We start from the raw sequence: 15,402 nt of genomic DNA, 5'->3' as shown, positions 1-15,402 counted from the left end.
TCATGCAGTATCGTTAGCCATCAGCCAAACAATGGCCTCTGGAGGCGGGACAACATGGCAGGAACTCGATGTACTGTAGTTAGCGTGTTTGGCTAATGAAGCTAAAAAACTCACGTTTTTACTAACATTTACTGACATTTCTTTCGTTTTGGTTGACTAATTTAAGAATTAAGACGAGTGTATTGTTTTTATTATGTACTATACATGAAGATAAGGCGTGTTGGTCATTTTACAAGAGAGCATGAGCCCAGTAATGCTATAGTTTCGTGAGGTTACATGAAATACACGTTAGTGTTTTGAGTCTTACTGTGTAGTAGAGATGAAGAAATGGAACTGGAGAGAAGGGCAGCGACCACACAGGCGACACGGGACTGGTCGTCGACACGGCTGGTACAGAGGCAACCGGTGGAGGTCAACACAAGACGAACAGTGGTAATATTAACAAGACTATATCAATCTGAAGTGATAAAATCAATACTGTTAACTCGTCCTAACTCAGGTGAACTTGTCTATTTTTTGTTCACAGGTCTGGTCACAATAGTGCAGAGCCATACAGCAGAGCATCCAACCGGGGATATGAAGACCAGTCATCATCAGTCCCGTCCGCCTCATCGTCTTCATCTTCTTCTTCTTCCAGTACCAACAGTTCTGCGCCAGGTTCGTACCATCTGCCCCCTCTCTCTTAAATTGTGTGGTAAAGGCTTTTCATGAAAACTAATAGCAGGACTGTGCCCGTCCATCCACCGCATTTTAACTTGACTCACCCAAATTTTACCATCCTTACAGTGGTTACCTGTTTTTTTTTTTTTTTGAATAGATTTTAAGATTATTTTGGTCACTTTTAAGGCATGACATAGACTTGACGCTCAGCATATATCTGAGCTTTTATTCCCTGTATGTGCCAGGTTGCAGCTGTTCCAAGGTCTGAACTAAGATCTAAAGGTGACAGGGCTTTTGTTGTGTGAGTTTCTTGACTCTGGAACAGCCCGCCAGAGGAGACCAGACTCGGTCCCTCATTTTATTTTTTAACTTAAAACACATTTGTACAAAAGTTATTACTTTATGATCTTTATTCACTTTTACTGCTTTGCTTTAATTTTTTTGTATGGTTTTATTGCTCTTCTGCTTTCATCATCTGTTTTTATCCTCTTATGAAGCATTTGGTTTGATATAATAGTCGTGGAGAAACAAAGTTAATATTATTTTTTTATCATTATTGTTATTTTTATGTTTGGTTTCCAGAGCTTCCTGGTTTCTATTTTGACCCAGAGAAAAATCGTTACTTCCGCCTTCTGCCTGGGAACAATAACTGTAACCCACTAACCAGAGAGCAGCTACAGGAGAAAGAAAGGGAGAAACGGAGGAATAAGATGCTTGAAGAAGAGGAGAAGCCCAGAAAAGTAAGCCTGTTGTGTTGTTATGTATGTGATCTCTTTTACAGCTTTGATATACTTCACATCCTGGAGTAAGGATGTGTGAGATATCGATCCTGTCTCTGTGGCTAAATTCAGAACACTTTCTTCAAAAGTTGAAAAGTGTGTTTTTCTTTCACACAGAAAGCACCAAGAAAAGGACTCAATACTTCTTTGCTTCTGCAGAAAAGACATCTTGGCATGTTACCTGAGAAGTCCTACTGCAGGTACTGAATGCCTGTACACATACACATCTTTAGAGCTGATTGCTTTGTACCCTTTAAACATAATAACACCCACAGCTGTGGTGTATTAGAGAAGGCAGACAGAGCGAGAGTGAGTCTGACTTTAAAAATAATCAGCTCTGTATGTGAAGTGTGGGTTGTAGTTGGAGCATTGCCTGCCCACTAATAACAATACTAATCATTTATGACGGGGCTTTCAAAACAGTAAGAAAAAGTTTGGATTGTATTATTTAAATTGAATTCACTGAAAGAAGAAAGCTAATAGATTTCCATATTAATCCACAAAAACATGAATATATTGGCAAAGAGGAAGACACAGTCAGATTGCAAAGTAATGGATGCAGTAAAGTAGACCACCTGCAAATATTTCTCATCTTTGTAGAAACTCTTACCAAGGTTACCGTTTGTCCCCAGGTTGGTCCATGAGATAAAGGTTAGTGCAATGAGATCGCACAAACTGGAAATCCAGAGTACAGACAACAGCAACCCAAACACTGATAACTTCAGGCTCATAGTGGTGAGTATAAACACAGCTAACGCATATTTATACCTGTAATATTGCAGTGACATTTATTATTTTTTATCTGTACTATGTTTAAAATAACGTGTCTTCTCCTCTGTTCATTTGAGGGTGACTCGGCTTGCGAGCGAGTGTTTACAGTCAATGACGTGTCACATGGAGGCTGCAAATACGGTATCATGAACTTCAGTAGCAGCAGCCGAGGGTCTCTGGCTGTAGAGATGTGTGACAACCTTTACTTTACCAACAGAAAGGTGGGGATTTTCACTGAAACTGGAGCAATAACTATGAATATGTAGACACTGATGATGCATGCTTCACATGTTTTCACCTTCATTTTAAGGAAGCTGGTTAGACTGGTTTGCTGTACCTCTTTCGTGTCAATAATCCTTTGATTTACCTTTAAATGTTTTGTACATATGCAAAGTATGTGTGTTGGAGTTGCGTGTTAATGCTCTTTGAAATGTGTTTCAGGTCAATTCTATTTGCTGGGCCTCAGTCAACTACCCAGACTCCCATGTCCTGTATCCTTTTGCAGCTTTAGCTGTTGCTTTTTGTAATGTTACATGTCTTTAAAGCCATAAAATTGAAGTTTAAGTTCCTGCTTTATTTCCTTGATGAGGCTGACTGTCAGGTTGTGTCTGGTTGGAGCTGCTGACACTCCTGGCTGTGTCAGTTTGCTCCCTGCTTCCCTCTTCAGCAATTCCAACCCAGGTTGGTGTCTCACATTTTGTGCACTTACAGTTCGTTTCATCTCTTTCAAAGGTGTTTCTTATCAGATTTTTTCAAAAGCTGATCGAGGATGCTTCCTTAAACAAAATACACAGTATATTCAGTCAAACAGTAACTATAAAGACACATTGTATTTAGTCATTTTTTGTTACCTCTGTCCTTTAAATATCTCTCGGCTCTCCTCAGACCAGCCTGGGATGCTGTGTAGCTTCAAGATCTCCTCTGCCTGGTCATGTGCTTGGTGCCTCAACCCCCAATTTGACAAGACTTTCAGCACAGGTCTGTTCAAGCCATCAGAATTTAAATAGACAAAAATCTAAAAATACAGCTACAATCAACACTGTCAATCAGATAACAATCTTTTGGGGTATTTAGCTTGGCTTGGTTGTGTATACACCTTTTCTTTATATGAAATGATTTAAATGAAATGAAAAATTCTTCTCTGTTGTTGGTTTGTGGTGGCAGGACTTTCTCGTAGGGTCATAGTAAAAGATGCAGAGACTGGCCGGACTCAGACATACAGCACCGGCAGTGACGTCTTGGCCCAACAGTTTGCCCACAGAGTGAGTCATCTGTTGCTATGTTTTAATCGGGTTGACTTTAGTGGTCACATAAGGGTCTCCTTTTTCTTTGGTAGGACTTCAAGGAAAGTAAATTTAATGCAGCTATGTTTTTTTCCCAGGTTCCTGTGCTTTTTAACGGTTGCAGATCAGGAGAGATCTTCAGCATTGATCTGCGGCAGCGTGTCCGCAGAGACCAAAGCTCCAAAACCAGCCGCTTTCATCAAGAGTCAGCAATCACATCTGTGCGAGTCCTGGAGGATGAGAATTACCTGCTGGCTGCTGATATGAAAGGCCAGGTTAGAGTGTTGGCGTAAACTTCAGATCTTTTAGCCGATTTGTTCTTGGCTACTTCAACAAAAATTAACTATAAATAGCTGGAATTTTACCGATGTAACAGAGAACATACTTTGTGTAAAAGTTAAATAGATTTAACCAACCTTTCCTGGGATTTTTAGTAAAATATTAGTTATGAAAGTACACCACACTCTGCTCTTACTTGGCTCTATTTTCTATTCTTGTGCAGATTAAGCTGTGGGATGTGCGAGTGACGAAGCCAGTGCAGGAGTACAAGGGACACTACAACGAGCATGCCTATCTTCCTATCCACGTCAATGAGCCTGAGGGGCTGTTGTTGGCAGGTAAGAGAGGATTAAACAGCACATTTGACTTTAACAAGAGTGACTTTTAAACTGGCTTTGAGGAAGCACTGTCTGCTACATCTGACAGTTGTTTATAAGGATTCGCCTTGACTCTTAGAGACAGAATTGCAAACATAGATACACTATAGCCTGACAAATTGTTTCAGAGAGCAAGTGCAAGAACTGTCTGCTGAAGGTAGACGCACAAACATTAAAAGTTTCTGTGTGTCTGTTATCGGGGTGAGCATATGGAACAGTTTAAGTGAGGAATTAAAGAAATGTTCGAGTAAAAACAAGTTTAAAAAAATGTACAAAATTATGATATTTGCAAGATACCATAATGAAGAGAATTAAGGAGTCTGAAAATATTATATGGTTATTATTAAAATATAATGATGATGAGAGAATTATATATATCTGTCTGAAATTATAATTACTTAATTTGATTAAATTAATTAATTGGATAAAAGTTTTCTGTTGCAATGTCCAAGCATTAAACAAGGGTGCGTGGACATAGTTGACTTTGTTTGAGTGCATAACATCTGCATCTGTTTATAAATAACTGTTTGGTAAAGGGGTGGGAATTAATACGTTTATTCTTCATCCCACTCCTTTTCGAATATGTGATTAGAAAATGTCTGTTTGTTTGTATTTGTTTCTGTCTTTGACAGAAATTTCACTTTGACCTCATGTTCGAATTAAATTGAATTAAAAAAAAAAAAAAAAAAAGGTGTCTCATCCTTCCTACAATGTGATCACTCTTTATTTATGAAAACATTCGATGTGTTCTCGTCCTCTTCCTCTCAGTTGGTCAGGATTGCTACACACGATTATGGAGCCTTAAAGATGGACACCTACTGAGGACTATACCATCACCTCATCCGGCTGCTAACGACCTGATTCCAAGCGTGGTCTTCTCCTCTAAGCTGGGCGGCTGCAGGGGGCTCCCCGGTCTGCTCATGGCCGTCAAACACGACCTGTACTACTTCCCGTACAACACGGACTACCAGGAAGAAGGAAGCCTATAGGAAAGACTACATCTCACTTTTTTCTTGCAGATTTATTAATGGGGATTGTTAATGATTAAGTTAATCTACAGGAGTATGAAATGAACTCTTGGTTTGAAGTCTCAGGGGATATTTTTTATTGTGACTTGTTCTGTCATAATAAAAATGCTACATATGAGTGCAGATTTGTTACTCTTATATAAGGTGATCATAATTTTTAATCCCTGTTGTAGTTGAGGATGTCTGTGATCTGATTCTTAAAGGTTGATACTGCAAATTGCCTTTTATAAAATAAAAATGCTGGACTTTTTGTGGAAGAAAAAGCAAACCGAGTGATTTTCTGTAGTTTATTACATACTGTATGAGCATAAAGATCATAAAGTTATTGATTGATTTTTTTTCTTGTGATATTTCTTGAACATCTGTCTGAGATGGCCTTGTGCTCCTTCATTGTTATTTAGGCTTATTATTAGTTGAAATGACATCAGAACCAAACCAGCCCTAACATGTGAACCATCAGGGCAGTCAGATAGCTCAATACCACTGTAATATCATGTGTTGTATTTATCAGACAATTGTCAAGTACAGTCTCGTTGCAGTAAAGGCAACATCAAACATTGCTAACATTGCTAAACAGCCTGAGTTTTTGCCTCCTGTTTTGAGGGGCCAGCCTCAAAGAAACACTGAAGTCTATCCTGAACCACATTTCTTACTGGGAGCCAGCCTCTCTATAAAAGCAGATTCTTTGACATTTCATTACACTGCAGTCTTATTTCTCCTGATAGTAGTTTTGACATAAAAAACAACAAAAGAAAATGAGGCCATTTAAAAATATCCCTATTACCCATTAAACCCTTTTTTACCTTATATTTATAGTCTAGAAGTTAAACAGTCATCCACACAGCATCATTAAGGCTGCTCTATTACCATCTGCCCAAACAAACACTAAAGATTATGTAAGTAGTAGATAATTATAAGTGTTGGAATGCATCTTGGTGCTACAGTACATTGTTAGCTTTTGATTGTGTGAATCCTCTTAAGTCCACTGAAAAGCAGCCAGAAACAGCTGTTCATCCCTTCAAATGCACGTCAATCTAAACAATAATGGATCAAGTTTTCTTTCATTTTCCTCCTGAACGCTGCATCCACAGCTCTGAGATTAAAAGTGCCAACCTGGAGTCAGATTAAGATGCTCAGTCAGTACGTCTGATAATACATGATATACACATTGAGCACCAAACAAAAGGTGCTAGTAGGACGAGTGAGCCACACTGGGAGGGATTGTCAAAGGGAGTCAGGGCTTAATGTGCACAGGTGCAAAATTTATAAGGATCAAATGGGAACATGGACTTAACCTGCCTTTCATTAAACGTGTAACAATGTTTTAACTTCTTAGCTTCTTGACTTTAAGTCTCAGCCTGACTGTTTTTGTTCACAGTGTAAAATATAGGCTTATTAGAATGAAACAGGTACTGAAGTGACGTGAGGACAGCTTTAAAACAGAGTCCGACCAGCCACAGAAAGTCCAGTGGCATAAAAAAAAAGAGAGAAAAACAACAGCTTTTTAGTCGAGACGTCAATTCCAGTTTAAGAGGCAGATGTCTTTAACTGTCTTCTTCCTTGTCCTGCTAGAGATCCCCAGCTTTCTGGTTGCAACCGGTGCAGACCCTCACCGGGTGGTCCCAGCCACGGGAGGGCACAGCACGGCGCTCCTGAGAGCAGTCATCACACACGCCCTGCCCACAGGCCCGACAGTGATGGATAGAGAGGCGAGGGGAGAACTCTCTCTGGCACTCGTTGCAGGAGTGGATGTCCTGGTCTGGGACCCAGTAGGCTGGGCGAGCGGCGTCTTTCACCAGGCCTGGATGCGGAGGAGATGGGTTATTGAAACGATTTGATCAGGCTTCAAAGAGATATGAAAACAATTTAAACACCATAAGAAGAACAGGTTTCTTATTCGGAGCATTTTAACCAGTAACTATGTTCCTGTGCTAGAAAAAGGCAAAATGGTCTTAAAAAAAAGTATTAAGGTTTACAGTAAGTATTCTTGGTTTTGGATGGTAAATCCTACTCAAAAAAGCATCTTTAAAATGTTTCTTCATCTGCTGAAGCTGAAAATAACAAATTTACTGACATTGTTCACAGCTTGTTTTTATATCCAAGAACAGCTCTGCAGGAGCCTTCAGCTTTCTGTAATATTTTGTGTTTTTGATCATGTCATCTTATCCAAAGCTCACCCAGAGGTATGTCGATGGCACCAACAACAGCTCCCAAAGTGTTCTGCACAGCTTCCCCAACCTTCCGAGCTATCAGTGTGCCTCCCTCCTCTTCCAAGGCAGCATCCAGCAGCTCTGCAGAACAGACGCATACACACATGAGACATAAGGCTCTGCCAAACTGGTAAGAACCACATCCAGAGCCAACAGAAAGCGACTCATTGTGAGAAATGAGGAGGCTAATTTACCAGTTGAAATTTCTCTGTTGTGGAAACAGGCATCGCACACTCGGACAGGGGCAAGTCCCCAGCCCCTTTCCGGTACGGGCCGTGTTTTAGAGGAGCAGGAATCACAGAAGCCTTCCCCACAGGCGCGGCAGTGGTGCTTAGTGTCATTAGGCTGAAACTCTTCTGCACATTTATGGCATTTCTGCAACACACAAACTTCAAATCACTCTTTTGGTATCACCCTGTTAAGCACAAGACTCAGGAGGAGACATGTTCTTAAATACACAGACTATGAAGAAGTGTTTCTGTAAGTACCAGGATGAGGGAGTTGGGTTTCCAGTATGTGGGAGCAATCTGGTCCGTGAGCCAGGAGGTGACTGCTTTGGCAGGTTTGACACTGAGTTCAGACACAGACTGAGAAATGTATTTGACTCCATCCAGCAACCTCTGAGCAGCATTGTTGTTGTCTTTCAAAAAACCGTCGGACTGGAAAAGAAGGAAGAGGAAAGATACAACTGAGTGCACGGCATCACCTTTTCATGTGCTGTTTTCAACACTCGGTCTATTTAAAGGAACAGTAGCACGTCCAGTCCCCATAACCAGTAATTAAGCAGACAAATTCATGCCTCTAAGCTATTCATGTTTGTTAACTAGAAAAAAGAGGTCCTTAACAAACTTTACATTAGTTTCCTGGTGTGTACACAACTTTTTTGACTTTCATGTTAATTATTTATGCAGCAGGATCTCTTCAGGCTGCTGTGTTCTTACCCCAGGCCAGATGTGCTGGATCTCTGTTCGTACCACTGTCTCCACTGGGTCCTGGTTTCCATACCAGTACTGCCTGCTTCTGTAGATCACTGCACAGTTGGGACACTCAATAACGTACCTGTACAAATACAAAGTTGTTTCAGCCAAGAGGGATGGTTCAGTCTTCCTAACATCACAAATTCCTATGTGCTGATTTGTCTCACCAACAGTGACATTTTTAAAGCTCAGTTATGATGTGCAGAACTTTTCTTTGTTGCTTTATAACTAAATGAGATTTTCTCCTTTTTCCATCATAAGCACAGACTTGTCAAATGGTTCCTGCTAAAGAGAAACACATTTGGAATCGTTTTAAAAACTGCTGGAAGCTGGACTCACCCAGACCAAGCATAAATGGCCAAACCAAACCATGGTGAGTCAGATGAGGCTGTCGTTTTTGGAACAACTATTACCTCCTTCCCCCCCTCATAGCAGGCCTGTGAAGACCAGCATAGACACTTAGAAAATCTCAGAGCAGGCATATGTTGACACAAATGCGTGGTATTTTGGGGTTTGTGCTCACCTTGCAGGTGTAGATGCGGTTGTCATACTGGGCGGAGTAGCGGCAGCGATGTTTGGCTTCATGGTCAAGTTCTTCCTTCAGGTGATTCATACTTCTCTTACAGCCTGAACTGAAAGACCACAGTGTATCAAGATTAATTTAATTCTTCATCATAATTTGTTGTTTTTATTTTTCTTACTTTATAAAATACTTTAGTTTTGTTATGTTGTTTCCAATTTGTGGTTCCTATATGAGGTATCAAAAACTCAAAAAACTAAAAAAAAATCGTTCTTCCTTTAAAAGTTATGTGAACAGCAGTCCAGTGAGACACTATGTAACATCTCAGAACTCTCTGGTAACAAATGATGCGTTTGTTCAGTATTTTGGTCATCGCACTGATTCTACTTTTTGTGAATGAATGCAGAAAAATGAGAAACACCTACCCACAGCTGAGGCAGAGACTAGAGCAGGTAAAGTACTCATCTGGGAAGAATGAGTTGCTAGTCATCTGCTCATCTGGAATATCCCCACTGAAGCTTTCGCTCAGGGCCTAGAGGAAAATCATCTTTACTGTCAGTACTTCTGGATGACTCCACACAGAATCAAAAAAACCATCACTAAGGCATTACTACCTGGAGGGCCTTGTAGATGACACTGGCTGAGCGTGGCGAGCGGGTGGTGTTGTTATCCAGCTGTTGCTCCAGGCTTCGCAGCAAACCACTGAAGTCCGTGGGAGGGTTGTAGGTTCGAGTTCCACGGTACTGAATGGAGCTAAATGCTTCTGGGAACAGACCCAGCTTTCTGAAGCGCTCCTGAAGAAGACGTTCAGCTGATTCAGACGCTTTGTCTGGAATTTCAGGAGAAAGTATAGTGTTAATAACTAACCTGTGATGACTTTTGCTCAGTACCCACCAGAAGATAAACAATTGAGTTTTTTTTATACCTGATCCCAGCAGTTTGGTGTGTACTGTCTCATGGAAGATGATAACTGCGGGACCCAGAGTGGACAACGGGACGTCCAGGCCACAGCGAGTTGTAGTTGCTTTCAGCTCCTTGGTAAAATGTTTCAGGTAGGCATCTGAAGCATCACCGAGGAACTTGAAGAGATCATCATGAAGTCTGTCAGCATGGGTTCGGTAGATGACAACATCAGATATAGCTAAGACTTTGAGGAGCAGTCGTGTTCGCTGACCCTGATTGGCTCCTAATGAGAGAGAAAGTTTTTAGTAAGTGTTGGAAACAGCAGCTATTATTTGAATACCATGCTGTATGCAAAGACATTGTTAGCTCTGTACCAGCTCCAAGCAGTCCTTCTGTGTCGATGACTACCACTCTGTGCACAGGGTCCATAGCTGCCCACACACCCACAGTGCAGGACTCTTGTGTAGGTGAGGTCTTGAACACCTCTCGCCCCAGGAAAAATGTGTGGTTGAGGGTGTGGGACTTGCCCTCTCCTGTGTTTCCAAAGATGGACACCACCTTGAGGAGCTCTTCTGGTTTGCAGCCCAATCTTCTCACAAAGTCTTCTTCATTCTTCACCTAAGAGTTGATGTGAAATCAGCTACGTATTCATGACAAAACATGAATTCAACGTGATACAAAAATGAAGAAATGCCCCTGAAGATTTACCTGCATCTCCTCCCTCTCGTCCACCAATAGAAAGCTGCACACTTTCTCCAGCTCGGCCTTAAGGATCTCCATCTGTGAGTCCCCTGCACCCACATTATTGTCCTGTGGTGCCTTCGCTGGAGGATAAGGTGTCAAAGGGTGCTTCTTCTTGTTGACTCCACTGTGGGTGCGTTTCTGGCAGTCCAAGCACAGGTTGATCTTACAGCCCTGGCAGCGAACCACCGCCCTGAGCCGTCCACCGTTGACAGAGCAGCTGCTGTCACCTTTGCACGAGTCGCAGAAGGGAACGTGGCCCGGCGCAATCCGAACCCGGTCGTGATTCCTCATCCGCTCCTGGCGATGGAGCTCCAGTTCACAGCGGACACATTGCAAGCTGCCGCATTCATCACATTCAAACGCAGCCTCATCTGAACCCCCACAGGCGTAGCTCTCCTGACAGCCCAGGACTGTGTTCATCCCTTTGTCTACAGCCGGACTTTGACCACTCATCTCGAACCTGACAGTCCAGAACTGGACTGGATGGATTACTAAAACTAATGCGGAGTACAGATGTAATCCAGTGAAAGAGTCACGGTTATGTGAAACGATAGGTTAAATTTCCCCGGGAAATGTATTCCTCATCTGAATTATAGTCAAAAAATACAATGGAATCTTAGACCTAAAATCCCTTTCACTGCTTACTCATGATGAGGACATTTAGTCTCTTGTGAAACAACCCGAGGAAGCTAATTTTAAAACACTTGTCAAGACTAGTAATAACTATGTCTTGGACAACAGTTTGCTAGCTAAAATAAGCTACCCCTATTTTCTTATCCTGGTTTAGAAATGTTTCAACTTAGCTCACAAGTTTCTATTTAGAAGTAACCCTATGTGCCCAACACAATGTTAAACAATAAAATATGAAATCAAGAAATAAACCCGTTACATGGCATTAACAACACAAAGAGACACACTCTTGGAAAACAACAACCTTCGTTTCAAAGGACTGACCTAGCAGTGGCTGCTAGTCCAACCAAAGACGAGCAGTTCGTGAACTAAACTGCTGCCTCATCACGGTCTAAAAGTGGACACGTACACAGTCTAACACCGTGCCACCGTCCGCCTCATACAGCTAACGTCGGTAAGGAGTTAGCCGCCTGAGCTATTTGGTGTCAGACCCCTGTTGATGTTGTTGCTTTTACATCAGCTGATCGGCTTGTTTTTATCCAGAGTTCAAAAGTCAAATAAACGCGGTGCATTCTGGGAGACGGAGGATTTAGGAGCAATTAGCACTGGGGCTAAACGTTGTCAAAGTAACTGTCTAAACCAAAGTCACGCCTACATCACGTTATAAATCAAATTCCTAAATGTTTTTCCAGAGGCACTGTGATTAAAATTTGTCACCAACTAATTCCTTGAAGAAGTCACCAACCGCTGCTAGCTGTTTACCCATAATGCTTTGTACCTTCCAGCTGCTTACGAGTGATGGAAATAACATATCCTTGAGATGAGTCGGTTCTTTTGGCTCGACTCTCGGCTCCCAAGCGGCTCCTTCGTTTTTTATTCCAAAAGTGTAGCTATTAAAAAATAAACAGGCATGAAATAAATACTTAAATAAAAAACATACATTACATCAAATATCTTCTAGTTTTATGGCTTTTGATATACTCCACATGGAGTAGAGTGCCACAAAAACAAGGGACCATCTCAACTGGACAAACAAGTCTGTTCTCCGATTGCAAGTAAAATATTTTTAAACCTTTTTTTTTTTTTTTTTTTTTTACAGCAAACCAGATCATTCATCTTGACCAATTATGTACGGCTTTAACAGAAAAATGGAAGACAATCGGCTCCCAATCAGGAGTCGGCCCAAGTCGGTGACATTGTGGAACTAGTTTAAAGAGCCTGATCGCGTTTGCTACCCATAAATCAGTTGCGCGTCTGATGCGTTTCTTTTGGACTCGGCGTACGCCGATGGTTACACCGCTGTGGCAAGGACTGCCGGTAATGAAAGAGTAAACCATAAAAACGTAGGTTGCTGTATCGCATGGATTTGTTTTGTATCATAGCAAACGAGACTGACGAGCAAAGACCGTTGGCTGTCCTTTTGAATAGTACCTTACTCTAGGCTCCGCTTACAACAGTCAATCGGGATAACGCGAAGGATGTCGCGAGTGATTCCAATATTTGTATTCAACTCGGAATCAACTCAGTTGTTTTCACTTGTTCCGGGAATATTTTAGTGTTTTTGCTGTTCAATACTTCTTCTATTTCTTTTTTACCGAATTGTCCAAGCGTCGCGTGTATGCATGAATAATTCCTTTGGTTTAATATCAATTTAACAGCATAGGTCTCAATGTGTGACTGACCTTGTCCGTGTACAGAGACAAAACTAGCTAACCAACCTATCAGTGTTGGCTGGCTGGGGAACTGTTTATAAGACTTAATGTGTGCTGTTCTTTACCTCGCTTGGTCTTTATTGCCTTTATAATGGAAGATGAGGCGTTCACGGATATTAATGGCAAAGCCATATCTCTGGACTGCCAGAGTCACTCTGGTTTGTGCAGAGAGTTCACTGTCAGCTCCGCTAAAGTGTCCATCGGTAAGGTGATGGTGTACACCTGCACGGTTTGGCTCCTAGCATACGCCGTGTTCTTCTTTACAGAGGTAAGAAAAGTACACAACTATACGTGTTAACGGTTGTTTTTATATATCTATTTCATAAACTGTGGTATTGATATTTAACACTAAAATACATGTAGTGCTCCGTAGGCTGTTTGATTTATAAAGGCTAAACCAACCGTGTGGATTGTGTTTTGAAATTGTATCGAATGATCCAAATTAACACGGTCCTTCTAAATAAGACCTGACTGTGTCTTCCACCCTTGTATTCCAGAACACTGCTGTGCTGTCCTGTGCTATATTCATCACCCTGGTTGGCATGATGTGTCACATCCACTTTGTGAAGGTGGACCATGAATCCCTGCTCGTCATTGGCTCTTTGGGCATCCAGGTGTCTTCCAGCTACGCCTCAGGCCGAGAGACCACCACGTTCATAGAGATGAGCAGGATTAAGGATATAGTCATCAATGAAGCTATTTATATGGTGAATATGTAGAACGTGTATTTCTTCTACCCATGGGAACACGGGAACTCATGTAAGGATTACTGGGCGTTATTCATAGAGCTGTTAAGCTGTTTATGAAAAGTAAAATGACATTTAACCTTTTCTTTCAGCATCAGATAATTTATTACTTGTGCGTGCTGTTGAAGGATCCTTCAGAGCCTGATGTGGTGTCGAGTGTTGTGCCATTGTTTCAGGTGAGCATAAATAAAAGGTGCACACACAATTCTTATACAAAATTTCTTTTGCCAAGTAATTTTTGTTTATTCCTCTGAAGAAAAAAGAACAAAGCTTTTTACTGCACATGCTAACCTGTATCTGATGAACCCCCTTGTCTTCATGTTTCAGAGTTCAAAGCCGAGGTTGAACTGCCTGACGAAGGTTTACAAAAGCTGTCAGGAGATTCTTTCAAAGTGTTAATGGCATAAAGAGGCGGCCATCCATGAGAGATGTTTCATACCTTTGATATTTCTTTTTGTAAGCTGTGTCCTTTTTGATGAATGAAGACAGAAACTTTTTTTTTCTTTTTTGTGACGCAACTTGAGTCTTTTATAGTTCTTCTTTTTTCTAGAATATTTCTCATTTTCATACCTTTATGATCACACATACATCCCATGAGTCTGGTCTCTTGAAAAAAAGTGTCTTAAAGACTTTGTGTACTGAAACTAACACCACTCCACGTTACTATTTAAATCCCATTGAGCCAAGCCTTTAACTGACCTCAAACCGGTGTTTAAATTTCCTTTGATCACTGTTCCTCTGCCTTTATTTATATTTAAAAGTAGAAATTGACTATCTATGCCAATGTCTGTATTTTAGAGCGATTCCAGAAATGTATTTTTTAAGTAGAAAAGCCTTCAATAAAACATGAATTTATCATTTTTTTTCTCATTTATTTATTTACCATCACAAGGAGAGGGTGAGTGGGTGAATGTGACTTGAAGTGAAAAGGTGCTTGAATGGACTGACGACTACAGCAGGGGTCTGCAACCTGTGGCTGTAGATCCTCTGGCAGCTCTTTGACTCCTTAGGAGTGCCCTCCTGTAGCTTTAAAAAATATTATTGAAATAAAGAATTTTTATTTTTCTTACAGGGAGTGTTGATGATTAACAACATTGACTCTAAATGAAATCACGATTTATTTATTTATTTATTTATTTTTTTACTAAATATGCATCACATTTCACCATAAAGCTCAACACCTCTCTACTTCACCTCCTACAACATCAATAGCCCACCAACTTTCCCTACACCTCTAGTTTTAAATCTCTGGTAAGTTAACTAAATCAACAAAAGGACAGCATTATAAAAGTGCGCAAAATGTGGCAAAACATTCGCAAACAAAACAAAATGATGAGTAAAGCAATTTTTAATGTTGTAAAAATTGAAGTACCAGTATTTTATTATTTTTATTTATTTATTTATTTTGTAGTTTTACAATTTCATAAATTCAAATTACTTCTTGTTTAGAACAACAGTGTATTTTCAGTATTGATCGATTTCTTTTTTAAACGGGAGTCAATACTGTGAATGTCCAGTAGGGGGCAGCCGTGTTCTTACTCATACATAGAATTGCTTCTCCACTCAGTAGTAACATTTATTACTCCCAATATACAAAATCACTTAAGATGTACAAACAATAATTTGACTGGTGTGCATGGATGGATCCAATAAACCTGCTGCTTTAGGAATTTGACTGTTTTACTTCAAAATAACACTCAATTTTAAAGCTATGGTAGGAAATATAGACAAATACTTGTAATGTGTAGTTTTCTATGTGTGATAAATTTATAAATAAACACCC

At 40.6% G+C, this 15,402-nt stretch overlaps 3 protein-coding genes across 3 annotated transcripts; 2 read left to right on the top strand and 1 right to left on the bottom strand.

Annotated features, from left to right (window-relative positions):
* The first annotated feature begins 20 nt into the window (after positions 1–20).
* Positions 21–5,351, top strand: wdr21 (WD repeat domain 21). The gene is made up of 13 exons (XM_074684960.1): positions 21–432; positions 527–657; positions 1,243–1,400; positions 1,557–1,639; positions 2,072–2,174; positions 2,288–2,431; positions 2,652–2,701; positions 2,812–2,891; positions 3,096–3,188; positions 3,375–3,472; positions 3,592–3,768; positions 3,996–4,110; positions 4,918–5,351. The coding sequence occupies exons 1-13, from the start codon at positions 320–322 to the stop codon at positions 5,136–5,138; spliced, it is 1,566 nt and encodes a 521-aa protein (XP_074541061.1). The 5' UTR covers positions 21–319; the 3' UTR covers positions 5,139–5,351.
* A 140-nt stretch (positions 5,352–5,491) lies between these two features.
* zfyve1 (zinc finger, FYVE domain containing 1) lies at positions 5,492–11,936 on the bottom strand. Its single transcript, XM_074684959.1, has 12 exons — positions 10,496–11,936; positions 10,162–10,405; positions 9,810–10,070; positions 9,499–9,713; positions 9,310–9,416; positions 8,888–8,996; positions 8,704–8,801; positions 8,329–8,446; positions 7,876–8,046; positions 7,582–7,762; positions 7,355–7,468; positions 5,492–6,978 (listed from the first exon to the last, which is right to left on the bottom strand). The coding sequence occupies exons 1-12, from the start codon at positions 10,982–10,984 to the stop codon at positions 6,746–6,748; spliced, it is 2,340 nt and encodes a 779-aa protein (XP_074541060.1). The 5' UTR covers positions 10,985–11,936; the 3' UTR covers positions 5,492–6,745.
* Positions 11,937–12,428: 492 nt separating this feature from the next.
* Positions 12,429–14,476, top strand: pigh (phosphatidylinositol glycan anchor biosynthesis, class H). Its single transcript, XM_074685297.1, has 4 exons — positions 12,429–13,141; positions 13,371–13,580; positions 13,712–13,795; positions 13,947–14,476. The coding sequence occupies exons 1-4, from the start codon at positions 12,965–12,967 to the stop codon at positions 14,016–14,018; spliced, it is 543 nt and encodes a 180-aa protein (XP_074541398.1). The 5' UTR covers positions 12,429–12,964; the 3' UTR covers positions 14,019–14,476.
* The last annotated feature ends 926 nt before the right edge of the window (positions 14,477–15,402 follow it).

This window comes from Halichoeres trimaculatus, unplaced genomic scaffold, assembly GCF_033239565.1.
Source record: "Halichoeres trimaculatus isolate MK-OKI-2021-1 unplaced genomic scaffold, fHalTri1.1 fHalTri1_scaffold_13, whole genome shotgun sequence".
In the NCBI taxonomy this organism is placed as follows: Eukaryota; Metazoa; Chordata; class Actinopteri; order Labriformes; family Labridae; genus Halichoeres; species Halichoeres trimaculatus.
The sequence above is the reverse complement of the archived record's forward strand: the minus strand, read 5'-3'. Positions and strand labels throughout refer to the sequence as shown.

Excerpts from the sequence above, each read along its gene's own strand:
- wdr21 (XM_074684960.1), top strand. The coding sequence starts at position 320 with ATGAAGAAATGGAACTGGAGAGAAGGGCAGCGACCACACAGGCGACAC. Across the intron at positions 1,401-1,556 it reads AAGAGGAGAAGCCCAGAAAA|AAAGCACCAAGAAAAGGACT; the intron begins GTAAGCCTGTTG and ends TCTTTCACACAG. Across the intron at positions 3,769-3,995 it reads CTGCTGATATGAAAGGCCAG|ATTAAGCTGTGGGATGTGCG; the intron begins GTTAGAGTGTTG and ends ATTCTTGTGCAG.
- zfyve1 (XM_074684959.1), bottom strand. The coding sequence starts at position 10,984 with ATGAGTGGTCAAAGTCCGGCTGTAGACAAAGGGATGAACACAGTCCTG. Across the intron at positions 9,417-9,498 it reads TCATCTACAAGGCCCTCCAG|GCCCTGAGCGAAAGCTTCAG; the intron begins GTAGTAATGCCT and ends ATTTTCCTCTAG. Across the intron at positions 7,469-7,581 it reads CAACAGAGAAATTTCAACTG|AGCTGCTGGATGCTGCCTTG; the intron begins GTAAATTAGCCT and ends TCTGTTCTGCAG.
- pigh (XM_074685297.1), top strand. The coding sequence starts at position 12,965 with ATGGAAGATGAGGCGTTCACGGATATTAATGGCAAAGCCATATCTCTG. Across the intron at positions 13,142-13,370 it reads CCGTGTTCTTCTTTACAGAG|AACACTGCTGTGCTGTCCTG; the intron begins GTAAGAAAAGTA and ends CTTGTATTCCAG. Across the intron at positions 13,581-13,711 it reads TCAATGAAGCTATTTATATG|CATCAGATAATTTATTACTT; the intron begins GTGAATATGTAG and ends CTTTTCTTTCAG.